Raw genomic sequence first — 18,469 nt, 5'->3', positions numbered from 1 at the left:
CGTTGGGGCATCCTGAAACGGACCAAAAGCAAAAAAGCACGTTGCTCAGTCAGTTCCCCTTCTATCCTCACCGACGGCGAAGACCCACCGATCCGGCGATCCCCACCAGAATTCACCCACCTCCCGCCCGCGTAGGGCTCGCTCCGCCGCCGCCGCCGTCATGGACCTCCCGGCCGCCACCGGCGGGGGCCGGCGCACGAGCTACTCGCTCCTCTCCCAGTTCCCCGACGACCCGGCCGCGCCGGCCGTCCTGCAGCGCCAGTCCAGCGGCGGCAGCAGCTACGGGCCCGGCAGCTCCGTCTCCGCCTCCAGCGACTACCCCTTCAACCACCACCTCCCCCCCTCCGCCGCCCCCGCCGCCGCCGCCGGGGGCACGCCCAAGAGCTGGGCGCAGCAGGCGGAGGAGACGTACCAGCTGCAGCTAGCCCTCGCGCTCCGCCTCTGCGCCGACGCCGCCTGCGCCGCCGACCCGGGATTCCTCGACCCCGGGGACGCCAAGATGATGGGAGGGCCCGGCCCCGGGGGAAGTGGGAGCGGCAGGGCGTTCCCGCTCGCGCCACCCACGCCCACCGCCGAGGCGCTCTCGCACCGCTTCTGGGTGGGTCTCCTCACACACACCTTCCTCCTTCCGCTCGCGTCGCAACTGACAGCTTCATGCTCAGTATCATCGATTGAGTGCCTCGTGACTAACATGATAGGAACTTTGTTCATTCATCATGAAACAATGAGAGACGCTATAATTAACTAAATTCAACTGGCACCCAAACGAGTGGAACTAACAGCCAATGACATATGCATCTCATCTGTCCAAATAGTTATTCTCAATCAGAGATAGAAGTGCATTATTCCCTGGCTCTGGCTTCTCCCCCCTTGAAAAATTGTCTCTTGATTCCACTTGTCACTTAGTAGTCACATGAAAGTAAAGGAAACAAAAAAAATATTGCATTGGCAATTTTATCCAAGATGTGAGAAGTACAAATCTTGACGACTGTACTATGCATATGACTGAATTTAGTTGAGATACAAGCTCACAATTTCACTTCAAAGGATTGCCGATGTGTTCTCGAGATACGATCAGGATAATTAGTATGTTTCACAAATAGAACTGATGTCAAGAAAAGTATAAATGCCTCCACTCACGTTTTATAAATTCAACATGCTTGTTGTCTATGAAACCTAAGCATATTCAAGGTTGCTAGCGCATTCCCCTGGTCGCATTGTGGTGCAACTGCTGCGAAGAGATGCAAAAAAATGTAAGCAAGTGGGGGAAATATAACATGGGATAAATAGATATATAGATAAATAGATACAACATGAACTGAGTCCTGAGATTATATAGGCTTCTTATCCAGGGCGACCGTGCACCAGCTGGATCCTATTGTTTATGAACATCAGCATCAGCAATCATTTCTACACTTCTGCAAGTACCAACCAGAGCTAAACAACCAGTGACGATCCATTCCAAGTAAAGATAAGATAAATTAGACAAATAACTATGAGGAAAGAGGGTTCAACTGATAGAGATTTAGGTTCTTGCCTACGGAAAGCAGAATCTGGGTCGTAATTATTCGTTTGACCCAAGAAAATGAGATCAGTTGTATGCTCCAGCCCCATACAGTTTCTTTCATTGGTGGTATCTGTAACAACTGCCTACCTGCAAAACAAATACTTACAGTTAGCTAAGATTCTAGCTATGCAGATCCAGCAAAAAAGAAACTTGACTGTGATTACAGACTAATAAACACATCGTCGGTTTGATGAGATCCTGTATGCTAGGACACAGTATTAGATGTGCAAATTTTGGTGAAGGTCGGCCATGATGGCATATTGTGTGGCGAACAACCGCCTACGCGGGAGACCTCGCCATGTTGAACCAACGGAGGCAGGAGTTATGAACGAAGCAGATCAAACCGAGATTGGCTACAGACCTGGACGGTGCACTACTAAAGGATGCTAGGATTCAGTGGGAAGGAGGTGATCTTCCTTGAGAATAACTGAGTCGAGCTACGGTGGCAAGAGGAAGGAGATGGATTAAACTGATGCAGAGAGTTGAGAGGCTGAAGTGAGGTTGGATCGTGAGTAGGAAGCGAGTGATAGATCGATATATTTATACTGCACTATATGAATGTCGTTTCTGTTGAAGAAAATTGGAAGGGGAAGAGATAGGGTCATGCGTGTTGAAGCAAATTGGAAGGGGAAGATATATGGTCAGGCGTCACCGAACGGACACGACAGCCGTATTTGGTCTGCATGCTTGTTATGACGTGGACACAAGTTGGGTAATGTGGTGGGGCCGCTGACGTGGCATAGCTGCATGTTAAGAGAAATAGGTTAGTGGGGATGAACTACTTAGTTATATAGGATACTTATAAATATATGAAATTACACTGCAGCTGTTAGATCGACCCTACTGCTCCATAGTTTCGTAGACCCTTCATCTTTGCTCTGCATCTTGCTAGGTAAACGGCTCGTTATCGTACAGCAACACGATACCGGACGGGTTCTACCTGATCCAAGGGATGGACCCGTTCGTGTGGTCGATGTGCACCGACGTGCACGAGGAGAACCGCATACCCTCCGTGGAGTCGCTCAGGTCCGTCCGCCCCGGCGACTCCTCCATCCAGGTGGTCCTCGTCGACAGGAGGGCCGACTTCGATCTGGGGATGCTGGAGAACTATGCGGCCAGCTTCCTGTCCAGCTCCGCCGACATCAAGGATGTGATCAATCAGCTGGCCAAACTCGTGTCTTCCAGAATGGGGTGAGTTGGTGGCATCCCGTAAGCTCATGAGCAATGCCTTTTTAATTTCACCTTGAATTCCTGTTGTTTGGTGGATTTTTATTTTATATGCTTTTTTTGATCGTGAAGGGGTACAGCCTCCAATGAAGAAAACCTGCTTCCGCGCTGGAAGGAGAGCAGCGAGGCGATCACGTCGAGTTCGGGGTCTATTGTGCTTCATCTGGGGAAGTTGCCGATTGGTCTCTGCAAGCAACGCTCTTTGCTTTTCAAAGTATGATTGCTGTTTTAAGACCTTTCCTGTTTCTTCGTCTTGTAGAACTCTTACACCCACAAAAACAACTGCAACAAAATTTAACTTCTTCATCAGAATTTGCGGACACCTGTAAATGTGTAGCTTTGTTAGGAATGCGTGCGTGCCATCTTTTAACTGTGTTTTTCTTGAGCCATTGCTTATTGAAGCTTATACATATTGCAGATGTTAGCAGATAAAGTCAACGTACCATGCAGATTAGTCAAGGGTTGTAAATACTGCAAAGCTGAGGATGCCTCGTCCTGTGTTGTACGTTTTGGGCTTGAAAGGTATATCAATACATGCCTTATGAAGATACATGTACTAGCATTGAATAGGATCTGCATTTCGGATGTCAATAGTAATCTACTAGTAACTTGTCTACTTGGATAACCAAATTCTGGCTTGTTCACAAAAAATATGGACTAGGATTCTTGTTTGAATGGAATATCTGTCTTGTCTTCCTGTTATTTTGATATGCTTGATTGATGACTATGTTTTGACTTCCGTTATTTTCCTTTTGATAGGGAATACTTGGTTGACTTAATCGGGGAGCCTGGCCAACTATCTGATCCTGATTCCTTTGTCAATGGTCCCTACTCGCTATCAGTGCCCTCACCTCTCCGTCCTCCAAAATTTAGGTCATTAGAGATCACTTCAAATTTCAGCTCAGTTGCCAAGCAATACTTCTCAGATTGCCACTCCCTCAATCTATTGTTCAGTGATGCTTCCACAGGTTATATCTACCAAATTTATCGTAATTTCATTCCTTATGCTTCAGCACGACTTCATTACATATATCATATCTGATTGTGCATCAAATAAGTAGTTGGTATATGCCAAACTTGGGTCTTCCATCTTTGATGGTTTTGTTGGTCAGGAGCAGTGGCGGAGCTTCCTTGAAACAAAACCATGCCATGGCCCGCCCTGCCTATCAAAATTTCCCCTTCTAACAGCGATTATTCAGTAGTCAAATAAAATTATTTCTGCCCAAGTTGACTGCTCCGTCATGTTTTCTCCCCAAAAAAATCCATGGCCCGCCTTAAGTTTTCTGTCAAGCTCCGCTACTGGTCAGGAGTGTGACAAAGACCACAACTTTCATGTTTCCAGGTGCTTCTAGTGGTGCTGCAGTTGCTGTAGACCAAATGTATTCGAAGAAACATGATGCAGGTGACGGGATCGCGAGCGGCTGGGTGCCAGTGAAAGGTATTAGCTCATGACAGTCTCCTGGGCCTGTTGAATCTTGAAACATAATATTTCCTTTTGTTTTAATTTGGCTACTAAATAAGGGTTCCTTTGTGTACCATGTTGCATGTAATACAATTGTGCACCAAATAATATACCCCACTGGATCTTAGCTTTGTGGCAGTCTGTGCTGGAGAATCCAAAATATTAACAGTAGCATGCACATTATATTTGCATACTATATTGAGCTGGTATATTCTGATTATGTAGGGCAACCAACTATAAACTCGGACATTATTCTGCCAGAAGCTCCTCGGGAGATTTTGCCACTTATGACTTCCTCCAATTTAACTGCTGATAAAAAGAAAGAATTCCAGTTACTCGAGGGGAATCAGTATCTACGGAGTACAGTAAGTGATCTGTCACTTGCTGTGGATGATCTGATAATTCCATGGAATGAGCTGGTTTTAAAGGAGAAGATTGGAGCAGGTACACTTCCGCAATGAAACTCCTAAGTTTATCCTTTGATATTCATTTTCCAAAAGGAAGAAAAGGAGTATTTAGTTCTTAAATTTTCTACTAGACCCATGTCATCACTGATGAGTGGCTGGAAATTTGCAAGTTATATCTTCATATAAACCCAATTGAAGAACAGTTTCATGAATTTACATTTTTCTAAACTTACTTTTTTTCCAGGTTCTTTTGGAACAGTTCATCGTGCTGACTGGCATGGATCGGTATGCCTTTTATATCTGTGGATATTGAATTATTGATAACTATTACTGCTAAAAGGGGAAAAGTTTCTCCTTTGGATTCTTTATCCTCAGAGACTTTTCTCTGCAAATTCCCACTGAACAGTGCACAACTGCATCCTTCATTTGGGCTCTTCTGTCTTAGGGATTGTAACTACAAGTGAACTTTTTCCGTTGAATGCTTTTGAACCCAACACTGCAATGAACTCTGTATTATTGCAGGATGTTGCTGTGAAGATACTGATGGAGCAGGATTATCATCTGGATCGCTTCAGAGAATTTATGAGAGAGGTTTGTTGAACAATTCGTGGCATGGGTTGCTGTTGTAAATGTTGTTGGTTTTTTGCGTGTTGGTCAGTGTGATGATTCTTGAATGAGTGGCAATCACTTATCAGTGATCATCTTCTGTATCTGGGCATAGTTGTCATTCATCAGTGATTATGTACTATAATCCGGATGTTGTTGCCACTACCAGTGATCATGTTCTATATCCACTCGGTGTTTATGCCTTCATAAAAGCATTTCTGTCAATGTTAAGCACCTTGTGAATGCTTTTTCTATGTGGCAGGTCGCAATAATGAAAAGTCTGAGGCATCCAAATATTGTTCTCTTCATGGGTGCTGTTACTGAACCCCCAAACCTATCAATAGTTACGGAATACTTGTCAAGGTATTAATATGCATTTCATATTAATTGGTACCATGGTACTTCTCCCACTTGACTGATTCCAACACGTGATGCACTCGTTTAATTGCAGAGGTAGCTTGTATAAACTTTTGCATAGGACTGGTGCAAGGGAAGTTCTGGATGAGAGGCGCCGTTTGAACATGGCGTTCGATGTGGTATTGCCTTCTCTCACATTACCTGTTTCTCAAGATTGTTTTTATTCCTTGGCTATACAGTTAAAGCAGTCATACTACTATCTAAATTCTCTGCCTGGTTTACAGGCGAAGGGAATGAACTATCTGCATAGACGTAGCCCCCCTATTGTTCACCGTGATTTGAAGTCTCCAAATCTTCTAGTCGACAAGAAGTATACTGTGAAGGTATGGTCTATACACTATGTATATCTAACACCTTGTTATACTTATATTATAGACTGTATGTTCTGGTGTATTTTTTATGGTAGATGGTTAGAAGGCATACACATTGTGCCTGAATATTGCTGTCCATGAGAATCCATGTCACTGTGCATCGAGTTGTCAATTTTCTCCTACTGCTATGTCCTCCTTTGGTCTATATTTTTTATCTTGATTTTGTCTTGACATGTCCTCACTGGTTGTCAAACTTGCAATAATCTATACGTAACACTTTCTTGCAGTAGGCTATGTGAAAACAAGATCAGGAAGGCCAAGCATCATTAGTCATTCTTGTCAGTAAACATATTTAAGGAACACCCTTGCAAAAAGCTGCTTATTTCCCCGAACAAATGCTAACATAGCTGTAGGCTTGACATAGTATGTGGATATTCAGTCATCGCATTGTTATTCCTTTCAGAGTCTGCATCTGAAATGATATTGTCCATGTGACGGTTTTACCTATTGTGTTATAGTCTCATATAGGATTTACTAGCTACTCATACTTGTTTGTCTACTCACAAAATGCCAAATCAAGAACTGGTACATCCGCTTAGTTTTACCTATTTACTATTTGTAGGTATGTGACTTTGGCCTTTCACGACTGAAAGCCAACACCTATCTGTCCTCGAAGTCTTTGGCCGGAACTGTAAGCGCCCTTTTCCAATTTTTAATGGTCATCTTTCCCATTCGTGCCTTTGGCTTATCTTCTCGTTTTCAACATTAGCCTGAATGGATGGCACCTGAAGTGCTACGAGATGAGCCGTCCAATGAGAAGTCTGATGTCTACAGTTTCGCTGTGATCCTATGGGAACTTATGACATTACAACAACCATGGTGCAACCTGAATCCTGCCCAGGTATATATATCTAGCTTGGCACCAGCATTGTTGACTTGGGCCACTGTTCCTGAAATTATTTGATTTCTCCAGAACATATTTTGCTTATCCACAGATGAACACCTGAAGTGATATGCAGGTAAACGCTGTATTTAACTTGTATACACTGCACTATGCTTTTCCGCAGGTAGTTGCTGCTGTAGGCTTTAAAGGAAGAAGACTCGAAATTCCAATAGATTTGAATCCTCAAGTAGCTGCATTGATCGAAGCCTGTTGGGCTAAGTATGTCTTCCATCCATATTGGCCTTCATATTTTCCTTTGTTAAGCTGAGTCCTTTGATGTTTAAGGCTAACTAGAATGTTGCTATGCCTGTTACAGTGAGCCATGGAAGAGACCCTCATTTGCTAATATCATGGAAACTTTGAGACCTTTGATTAACAAGGTTGCGGTGCCACAGTTGCTCCGTTCAGACTCATAGCTGTTTCGCGCTGTTAAGGAAACAAGCATTTCCTTAAAGCTGCCGTGATAATATCCGCATGGTTTTTTTTTTTTCCGGTGTTTAACCTGTTAATGAAGGATAATTCATCGATGTTATTACTCAGTGCTAAGAATAAGGAGTTGTTGATTTGCAATTTTAAGTAAAGTGTAACCTGGCAACTCCCTTCCATGGCCTAAGGTATGCTGCAAACTTTTTAACTTCCTGCTTCTGTTCAGTATTATCAAAAAATGTGAGCTTGCATGTTTCAAGAGAAGGTTTTGATCTCAGTTAAATGCTGAATGTTGAATGTTTGATAACATGATACCAATCCTGGACCTCTAACTTTGACTGCCAATTCTTTCCTTTCGTGGTGTGCGAATTTGCAGATAATTCAACCTGTGTTATTTGATTAGTCTTAGCTGAGCACTGTTGTTGCTAATATTTCTGATAGCTGCGTGTCTTGCACTTCTGTTCTATTATACTGATATAAATTTGCAACATTCTGATCTGAACTTATACATGGAACCGGTAGGGGGTAACCTGTCACTTTATATGATGCTGTTTGAAACATAACTTATTCATGGTCACTGTCGATTCATCATGACCCTTTTAGGTAGTTTCGAAAACCTGAGCTTCCTACGTCACAGTTCACTGAAGAAACATGTGCTTGAATACTTGCCCACCTCTATTTATGACAGTACACATAGCGTTTAAACTTTGAAAGATGTGCTGATGGGCAACTCACAGATCGGTTGATTTTTGTGTGTGTGAATCAGTGAATGAGTATCTGACCAAAGAGGCTATCTAACTCATTCACAAGATGTGGTGTGTGGCTTTGCCGCGTCATTTACTGATGCATGCTATCTGCTGTCTGCAGATATCACGAAGAGAATTATCCTCCAAAGTTGTTGATCACAAACCAAGTTTCGAACACCAGAAAGCTTCTGGTTATGATGTGTAAATTTTGGTTTCTACTGGATACCTCTGTATATTATGTATGTAAAACTAGATTAGCCCTGAAAATCAGGCCTTTGTTGGATGTCTGACTGTGACCTCAGCCAAGCCTGGAGCAAGCAGTGATGTGTACATATTGTTGTATGCACTCTAGACCTTTTAAGTTGTAACACGTGTATGCATCTTGTATTATGAGATGGTTGTTATAACATGTCTACCAGTGAGCCGAGTAAGAGTGCTCCAATCCTTCAACCTGTCCATTCTACCATAGCTGTTACTGAACAGGCTAACCTGGAAATCAAGTTAATTGGACCAAATCTGTTGGCATGTTGTTCTTGATTCATATCATTTTGGCCCAGAATTTTTGTTCCCATTAAAGGGTGTTTTATTATTTGAAAGGTTTAAGCATTACACCCAATCTCTACATAACTACGATAACTATGATGTACACATAAGCAACAAATCCAGCAAATGAAAAGGGAAAAGAAGGCGAAGTACTGTAATCATCTCCATTGACCTGAGCTTTTGCTTCGGTGGACATGAGTGTAGGCATACCCGTTTTAAAATTAAAAAAATGCTATTTCAAGGTTTTAGAAAAAATTAAAATAATTCACGCATACTTAAAAAATGCACCGATATATCGTTGTATTTTTTAAGGTGAAATACAAGCATATGTTGCCTACAAGAAAAAGAGAAAATAATTTGTATTTCTTTGAACCGTAGAAATCCAATCATTATATGTCATTTTTGTGCAGGCCACATATAATTGTTTTTCTTTTTGAAAATTTACATGAGTAATATCAAAATAATATGTATATGCAAACAAAAAATTATTTCATTTTTTAGAATTTTAAATAGCATTTATTTCATTAAAAACCCCGGATGCGCCTAGATCCAGGTTTCCTGCACTGTTCGCTATCAACTCTATTTTCTTTCTTTTCCTTTTCTTCCAATCAGCAATAACTTTGAATGAGTTAATAAATACATCAATTTAACGTTGCTGCCTCCTTACACCAAGCAGCTGACTGATGAGTCAAACCAATACATATACATGCATCTTTAGCAGCTTAAACTTAGGTCACCAGGGTTTCATAAAAGTAACTTCATGTCAGTCACCGTCAAAAAATGCTGGAGAACCTAGGTCTAGGTGCACCCGAATTTTCAAAATTAAAATGAAACGGGTGCGTCTACGTACCCTATCCACTAAATCCGTGTCGAACTTGATAAACTCTCTGGAGATTCTGAAACTATAGGGTGTCAATTGCAAGTGATTTTCTTGTAGGTGTTGACTCTTATCATGGACCGACAATCCAAAAGACAAACCACATCGGCTAAGGCATAACGTAATGTTGATGAAATGAAGGGATTGGGAAAGGGCTTGATGGCAGTTGAGGGACATAAATCTTCGGGGCTAATAACTTTAGGTGGTCTTCTTCGTCGTAACCTCTGATTTTCTTTCTTCTTGTGGTAGATGGGATATCTACTCTTTAGTTTTACAGTTGTTCGTGTGAGTGATTGTCTGGTGGCTGTTGACTATCGTAAAAAATAGCCCAGGAGAAAATATAACTGTTGGGCGACTCTATGTGCGTATTGGTTCTATCTTCACTAGATCATATACATAAAAAAAATCTTTACTTCAAATAACCGTCTAGTAACTCCCTTAGATCCTCTGCATTGTTGTCTCATTTCTTCTTCTTTGCTCGTGTTAGAGTCAGGGCTTGGAATAATGGATAAGTTGGAACCAAATAGGATCGCGTATGAAAACTACATCAACTCCAACTTCAAGTTGGGGAAAGTTATAAGCACGAAAACGTTCCTCGTAATGTTCCTCACACAACGCCACCTTTCGCCAAAACAAGACGCTCACACGGAATTAAAATTGAAAGCAAACCCAAACCACAAATCCATCCATCTCCACCTTGTCCACTCCCTTTCTCCAACCCCGAGCACAGTCCATTCTCCGTGTTGTTGCGATACGAAACCCTTCTTATAACTACCTACATTTTTCTATCGATCCATACGTCCCAAACCCTATATCTCATCGCTCCGCTTAGCATCCTCGCCGTGCGTGCCTCCATAGAGGAAATCTACACCCCCCTTCCCATGACCGATATTAATCGCCAACTCTTTCATAAAGCCAACAACTTTGGAGTCATTAGCACCATATAACCCATCTCCCGACTCTACCTAACGACGAGGGATCAATCCAAGTACCCACTGTCGACTCTATATTCACAAGCTTTGTGCCACAGAAAAAAGAGAAAGTCATGACATCCATTGAGATAACCCCACAAATTTAATGAGCTCCAAATCAAAACGTTGTGCCTAATAACTCCAGACGATCCTCTGTATTGTTTCCTCTGATTCTTTTTTCCTTCTCTTTTCAATAGATAATTTATTTTGTTCTTCTCGTGGTAGGTGAACCCGGTGAACGAAGACATGAATTGCATGGGGGGGGGGGGGGGGGCATTCAAACTTTATACAACTTAGAGGGGGGGGGGGGGGGGGCACATAGGTTAATTTGAAGATAAAATACACACATTATAAGGGACATATGGGAGCCATGGCGCTAGCTCGTCACCTTGTAGTTCCATCCTTGGATGACTATGGGAGGGAAAAATGAAATACATGATGAAAGAGCATGGCTAAGAACATCCATCTTTGAACTCCAATTGAAGAGATAGAAGGGGGTGGGGGGGGGGGGGGTGAGAGACAGAGGGCTTGACGAAGTTATAAAAACCCATGCCTCAAACAATCACAATCAAACCCCAAATCCATCCACCTCCGCCTCATCCGAGCTCACTTGTCCACTCCCTTCCCCCAACCTCATAGAGATATCTCTTGCCCATAGTTCAACCAATGCACCCCAATCCCCTCGTACCTCCGTCTCCCGTCCTCACCACGCACACCTCCATAAAGGCCCACCTCCGCCTCCATCCCAGCCCACACATTAGTCGCTCCATCATAGAATCAACAACACAACCCATATAATCAATCTACCGGCTCCACATAACATTGCGAGATCCAATACCTTTGCAACAACTCTCCTTGACGCACTCCGCGTCTCACAGAAAAAAGGCCTCGGTGAACAACCCAATAAGTCTAGTGAGCTCCAACACACACTTTTTATACCCATTAACGTCCGGCGATCCTCGACATTACCGCCTCAGATTCTGCTTTACTCACCCCCTTTAATAGAGATCTCCTCTTTCTTTCTCCTTATGGTATGGTAGATGAGGCCTAGGAGGATGGAATGAAATCCATGAAGAAAGTCCATGTGTGAAGGAAGAACTCCCAAGAGAGAAGAGAGAAGAGAGAGGGGTTATAAAAACGGCAGCTTTGCTCTGGTCCCATCATCTTCCTCACGCATCCCATCCCATCCCGCACCGAATCAAAATCCAAACCCAAACCCCCCCAAATCCATCCACCACCACCGAGCTCTCACTCCACGCTCGCCGCCGCCGCCGCCGCCGCCGCCGCCGGGGTCTCCGTCCGTCTGCCCGTAGTCCATTCCGCTCCACCCAACCCAGCCCCAGCTCGGCCGCCCAAACCCTAGCTCCCGGCCCATGCGCCACGAACCCTAGCCGGCCCGCCCCGCCGCCATGCGCGCCTCCATGGACGCCCCCTCGGCCCGCAGATCCGCCGCGCCGGACCCGGGCGCCGCCCCCAAGAAGCCGCGCCTCCTCGCGCCCCCGCCGTCCAGGGACCCCAGATCCTCCTACGCCGCCGCCGCCAACGGTGCCAGAGCGACCGCGGATGCGGCTGCGGCCGCGGCGGCGGCGGAGCAGCAGGCGCAGGTGGACGAGCTGGTGGCGCAGTACCGGACGGCGCTCGGGGAGCTCACCTTCAACTCCAAGCCCATCATCACCAACCTCACCATCATCGCCGGCGAGAACCTCCACGCCACCAGGGCCATCGCCGCCCTCGTCTGCAACAACATCCTCGAGGTGAACCTTCTTCGCCCCTCAGACCCCCCCTTCTCCCCGTCTCCATGTAAAGCTTGTGGTTGGTACCCTGTGTGCTAGATAGGATAGGAGGATGGATGTGGTGGATGCTCTTGGATAAGCCACCACATACACGAATGGTACCTAGCTAGCTGGTCAGCTTCAACTGTATTTCTTTTTGGGCTGTGCTGTGTGTAAGAATCGGTGCAAGGTTAAATTTTGCATCGCCCAGTTTTTCTACGCAGGGTAAAGATACCTCATCTCGATTCTCTTGGTGTGCATTACGATTCGCTTGTAGCGTGTAAATGTTGTCAGGCCAATGAGGAAGTCTCACCTTAATTCCGTTGGTGTGCATTACGATTCGCTTGTAGCGTGTAAATGTTGTCGGGCCAATGAGGAAATCTCATCTTAATTCTCTTGGTGTGCATTACTAATCGCTTGTAGCATGTAAATGTTGCTGGGCCAATGAGGAAATCTCATCTTAATTCTCTTGGTGTGCATTACTAATCGCTTGTAGTATGTAAATGTTGTCGGACCAATTAAGAAACCGTTGTCGGCTCCCTCCCTTCCTCTGTATCTCTGCTCGTATATGCGTCCCACTCTCTCTCTATGTGTGTGTATGATGCAAATAAGCTTTACGCTTTTCAAGCTCCTTTTGACGGCGATGTGTGGTTATTTTCTCAAACCAGGGGGTCATTCCCTATATGTAAATCAGACATGTGGCAGGGCAAAAGAAGTACTAATTTTATGTCACGCTTTGAAGCACCCTTTCTTTGTAATAGGAGGGCTGCAGCAATGTTCGGTGACACCAAAACAATATTGTTGCAAAATTGAACAGGGTTTCATATCTATTCTGCAGATAAGTTCAAAGTTCTCCGTGGCACTGCATGTTATGCCATGCTAACAATGATCATGTCCTCAAACTGTGCGTACCTCATATGCTTATCGTCGCACCAGAAATGATTTCAGATTTCGCAGTGCCTTATTTATAGCTGGAGTCTGTCGTGATATGCTTGCACAATTAAAATTTGTTGAATGGAATGGCGAATATATTGGGAAACATTAGGCCTCTTAATGTGGTAGACACTGGGTCTTCTTTTTGCTGCTTTTGGATGGGCTCTTGGCATTTAGGTCGCTTTCAGTTGTGCATGTATTTTTTCTTTGTAACCTTGGAGAAGCTACTGCTACATCTAGCATTTCAGCTAGATTTTTTTTTTGTTATATCCTTTGAGATGCTTAAAAGAGACCTTCTATGGAAGTATGGGTAACTCCTTATGGCAATTCCAAAAGAAAATGCATTGTGCTGTGTCTAGAGGGGGTAAGGCATACTGGTATTGCTTTGTTGTGCAGAATGGTTGCCATTGTTTTAGTCTAGTGAAGCAGATCGCCATCAGAAAGGTTTTCACCTGTTGGCTTGCTGTGACCATTCCCTTGCTTCAGTTTTCTTGTTCTGTTGGAAATTTGGGATAGTTGGCACTGTGATTGTATTCCATTATGGTGGAGGGGTTTGTCTATTTCATTTGATGGTTACCTGTGCTTGTAGGTTCCAAGTGATCAGAAGCTACCATCTCTTTATCTGCTTGACAGTATAGTCAAGAATATTGGAAAAGATTATATTAAACATTTTTCTGCAAGATTACCTGAGGTTAGTCTCTTAACCATACTCTTTCTTATTTGTGATGACCATATTCATAACAACCTAATGAACCAGTTTCTTTTTATGATGAGTCTGGCTTTGGCATCCTAATGATCTTAGTTCTGTTTCGGTTTAGGTTTTTTGCAAGGCATATAAACAGGTTGATCCTCCTGTACATTCTAGCATGAGGCACCTTTTTGGAACATGGAAAGGAGTGTTTTCTCCAGCTTCACTTCAAATGATTGAAAAGGAACTTGGTTTTCAATCATCTACTAATGGATCTTCAGGTTCTGCAGCATCAAAGCCTGATTCTCAATCCCAGCGCCCATCCCACAGCATTCATGTTAACCCCAAATATTTGGAAGCAAGACAACAGCTCCAACAACCAAATAAGGTCAGCCACATCTTCTGTCTTCAAGTTCTGTAGATGTATCTATATCTATGTGCTCCTCTGACTGATTGGACAAATCCAAACAGTTACAATTATCTTTTAAATATGCGTCCTGTGTATCGTGTTGTGTGTAATGTTTTTTCTTCTATTCTCCTCATACTGTTTTCCCTTCACTTTGGGCAGGGGCTACTGGGAGCCGGTGCCAAGACGGCAATAATTTCTGATTCTGATGATGATGTCGACAGGGTTAACACAATAGCTATTGACAAAGGTGCAGGGAGACGGCTGGATAATCTTAACTCTAGACCCGTAAGTTCTTGCTGTTTGATACTTCTACATCCAAATTAGCATAGAAGTTCTTAAACTCGTATTTGTTTGCATGCTTTTTCCTAATATATTTTGCTATTATCTGCCATACTCACAGCGCGCTCAGAGGGACCCTTTTAGTAATCCTATTCATGAGAAGCCAGATAGAGATATCAGGGGCCTTGGATTTTCCAGCATCTCACAACAGCCTGTTGGAGCTGGTCAAGTTCGTTCAAAGTCCAAAGGCCAAGATGGAATCGGGGGATCATATTATACTGGAGGTGTTAGTTCTTCTGAAGAGCAATTTGACAGACGCAGCAACTTTTATGCAAATAAAGATACTCGGCCTCCAGAATCTGATCGTTTTGTCTCTGCACTTCTACCAACTCCTGTTAGTACTTCTGATAGGACTGGTAGGCTGTCAGCTAACAAAAGCTGGAAGAACTCTGAGGAAGAAGAGTACATGTGGGATGATTTACATACTCAAGGAGCAGATTATGGAGTTGCCAGTTCTGCAAGAAAAGGAGAATTGATGGCTGAGGATGGCAATATTTCAAGCTTTCAGAGGGCTAAATGGTCAGAGCTGGGAGACCATTTGGACCCTGACTTCCGCAAACAAGATACCATCCCTAGATTTGGACATGAAACAGGCCAAGATAGAAGAATCGCAGCATATATGGTATGTGGAGCGAAACTATTAAAATATATTTGCATGATAATTAGTCAGGAGAATCTAATTAGTTATACATAATCATGTCATGGATATAGTTAACTGCTGGGATGCATTCAACTTCGTGTTCTGAAACCTTAAGATTTACCATGTACCATGTTGAAATTTCTTAATCTATATTCAAACCTTTGCACTACATTTCTGGAGTTGTGATTATAATCTTATTTTCATCAATTGTTCAGGATCGTGAAGAGTACCTTCACAGCAAGCGTGAGTTGGAACCAAGAATAGATAGGGAAATGTGGCCTGAAGGACAACAGTTTCCAGATTCTCGTGTTTCCTCTCTCTGGTCATCCCAGGAGAAAACTCGCCCAGACATTGCGCGGGATCCCAGGATATCAAGATTTTCCAATCAGTCAGCAAGCATCACTTCATCTGTACCTGTAGGATTATCAGGAGCCTATGCTGGACGGTCAAGCCTGGAAAGTGCAACTAGTGGTCCTACAACTTTTGGGCAACAAAAACATAAACAGTGGTCACCTTCCCCGCCACCTGTCCAGGCACCTTCATCTACTGCATCCTTTGCGCGCCAGAGCTCCCCAAGCTCTGTGGAGCATGATATGTATGCTTCCAGATCATCTTTCCTATTGAGCCAAAATCCCCTGGAGGAACATAACCAAAGAGCTCATGCCTTGTCTCAAGGTGCTACGCACTCTCAGGGCCGGCCTAATCTTCAAGCAACACCACCACATACTTCCTCGCAGACTCAAAAGCACCCTTCTGTTCTGTCAAAGCCACATCTCAAGCCACCTAACAATCTCTTTCCGCAAGACAGTTCATCATCATCGCTGTTTAGGCCTTCTATCCATCTGCCACCTGAAGAAGTTCCCTTGCCCAGTGACCCAGCACATGTAAACTCGGATCAGGTAAGTGCTAGTAACTTGTTGGCTGGTCTTCTAAAGAGTGGATTCAAACCGAACACAGGTGATCATGCTAGCTCGAGGGCACAACCTCCTCTTCCATTGGTCATGCCATGTCTTCTGGCTGCTTCAGCCAGTGAAAATGCTACTTTGAAGCCTCATGTCCCAAACTCTGTTCGCCCACCTTTGCCACCAGGCCCGCCACCAACGCAGAAAACTGATAATCCTGCACCGCTCTCAAGTCTTCTCAGTAGTCTGGTTGCAAAGGGGCTAATTTCTTCACCGTCCACTGATTCGTCTGCTGCGTTGCCAGGAAAGCCCAGCAAATCAAGTCCGAGCACATCTGGTGTCAGTGCTTCACCTCCACCTTTGCAGATTGTCCAGCCTTCAGTTGGCAAGGAGAAATCTGCCCCAAAAAAGACTTTGTTGCCCCAACCTGTTGAAATCAAGACGGCTGACCTTATCGGTCTTGAGTTCATGCCAGCACTGCTTCGTGAGTTCCATACGCATGTGGTTGACAGCCTCTTTGATGACCAATGCCATCAATGTAAAACATGTGGTCTAAGATTCAGACTTGAAGAGGATCTCAGTGAACATGCTGCCAGCCACGAATCAGGCTCTTCCGAGCCTAGAAACAGTGGCATCGCACCTGAAAGATGGTACCCTAACAAGAAGCGCTGGATTGATAGATCACCTGAACCGCAGGACATCTTCCTGGACTCTGATACAGAGTTGTGCTCTGCAGAGGAAGGTTGTGAGTTTATGGTTCCTGCAGACGAGAGCCAGATTATCTGTGCACTTTGCGGGGAGCAATTTGAGGACACATATTCCATCGATAAGGGTGAGTGGATGTACAAGGGTGCTGTCTATTATGATTACTCAAAGGTAGAAAGCAACCGCGGTGGCGTTGTGAAGAGTCAAGAGCGTGCACCCATTGTCCATGGAAGATGCATGCCAAGGATTGCAGACGATGGCATGGAGGAGGATTAGTATTATTGGCATACACAGCAGCAGGAACACCAGCAAACAACAACTGAGATCATGACATTGAGGTTCATTTGCACGAGGGCAATGTCACCATTGATTACATATGGAGGCTCATTTGCACGAGGGCAATGTGCAGCAGCGATCAATATATACTGCAGCAGCTCGGTGGATTAGCGCGAAGCATCAGCGAATTTTTTGGTCGACTTGTCCCTCAGATGTCACCATTTCATCGTGTAGAAAAGGTGTTTACAGAAAGAATAAACGCCCAGTCATTAGTCGGGGGCATTTCGATCCCCCTGGTGGGTCAAATTTTTGGTGGGGGTTCTGATTACATGTGTTTGATCTTTCTGTTCATATAGGATGCCATGTATGCTAAGAGTGTATTGTTTGTTTGGTAACCAGGAAGGGTGAAACAGGTGACGCCGACAGAGTTACTGCTGTATCTTGACAACTTTCCTGTAGAGTCTCGATATGTAGTGGTTTTTGTACTTAAAACCAAACTGACAATAGAACAAGTTCATCAGTCCTTTGCTTGCTTTGCTTGACTGTCATTGCTTCTACTGGTGGCACTCGGTTGTGGTAACCATGTGTTGTTCTACTATATTGCATTCGGTTGAATGTATGCAGTATTCTGCGTCTGGGCATGCTATGTTTGTAAGACGTTTTTCTTGTTTGAAAGGCAGATGTGTTGGTACTTACTTTTATGCCCTCTTTCATATTTTGTTTGAAGGCAGTTGTGAGCTGAATGTACACAAGATTCTATATGCTTGGACATGTTGTATTCAGTACTTTATATGTTATATTTTTGAATTTCGCTTGAACACTGTCGTGCTCTGACCTTTGGTGAAATCTAAATAGATGTAAACAAGAAAGTTGGATGATGATGTGGTGTGATCCTTCATTGAGAGGCATGAGACCTTTTCGCTTCTATGGACCTTGTCCCAGCCTTGCTGCTAATTGTGCTAACTAACTAACTAACAAGACATGGACTTGCTGCCTTCCATGTCTCTTTTGATTTTTCTTTCTTGTTAGTAATACGATATTTTTGCCTCGCCGCACAGACGTGGACTTTCAGTTGGCACTTTCCATGTCTGTCTCTGCCTTTTAATAATTTCTCTCTGCTTAGTGCTAATATACGCTATGTTTCCCTTGATAGCTCTGTAATTTTTGTGGGGAGGAATGTTCCAGCCCAGCGTTGCCAGGGATCTCACAACCTAGCTACCAAACCAAACCCTGGTGGTTTCAGTGTCATGTAGGCTGCATGATTAATAACTTTACCCTTCTATCATCTCGTTTGTTGCCATC

At 44.0% G+C, this 18,469-nt stretch overlaps 1 protein-coding gene across 1 annotated transcript; it reads left to right on the top strand.

The window, feature by feature from the left end:
• The first annotated feature begins 2 nt into the window (after window positions 1-2).
• LOC127304444 (uncharacterized) lies at window positions 3-17,691 on the top strand. Its single transcript, XM_051335131.2, has 24 exons — window positions 3-598; window positions 2,460-2,758; window positions 2,867-3,008; window positions 3,213-3,316; window positions 3,554-3,762; window positions 4,137-4,232; window positions 4,482-4,700; window positions 4,908-4,948; window positions 5,186-5,254; window positions 5,532-5,632; window positions 5,721-5,805; window positions 5,911-6,009; window positions 6,620-6,688; window positions 6,767-6,898; window positions 7,065-7,159; window positions 7,257-7,355; window positions 7,593-7,606; window positions 7,808-7,884; window positions 11,895-12,257; window positions 13,798-13,899; window positions 14,027-14,284; window positions 14,465-14,590; window positions 14,706-15,266; window positions 15,500-17,691. Exons 1-24 carry the CDS (start codon window positions 161-163, stop codon window positions 17,165-17,167), a joined length of 5,466 nt encoding a protein of 1,821 aa, XP_051191091.1. The 5' UTR covers window positions 3-160; the 3' UTR covers window positions 17,168-17,691.
• Window positions 17,692-18,469: the final 778 nt, after the last annotated feature.

Source organism: Lolium perenne, chromosome 5, assembly GCF_019359855.2.
Source record: "Lolium perenne isolate Kyuss_39 chromosome 5, Kyuss_2.0, whole genome shotgun sequence".
NCBI classification, from domain to species: domain Eukaryota; kingdom Viridiplantae; phylum Streptophyta; class Magnoliopsida; order Poales; family Poaceae; genus Lolium; species Lolium perenne.
This window is presented reverse-complemented; position numbering and strand designations above follow the sequence as displayed.

What these genes read in the sequence shown, in the direction of transcription:
- LOC127304444 (XM_051335131.2), top strand. Translation starts at nt 161, where the DNA reads ATGGACCTCCCGGCCGCCACCGGCGGGGGCCGGCGCACGAGCTACTCG. An exon ending in AACGCTCTTTGCTTTTCAAA is followed by an intron (nt 3,009 to 3,212) that starts GTATGATTGCTG and finishes TACATATTGCAG; the next exon opens with ATGTTAGCAGATAAAGTCAA. An exon ending in TGAACATGGCGTTCGATGTG is followed by an intron (nt 5,806 to 5,910) that starts GTATTGCCTTCT and finishes CCTGGTTTACAG; the next exon opens with GCGAAGGGAATGAACTATCT.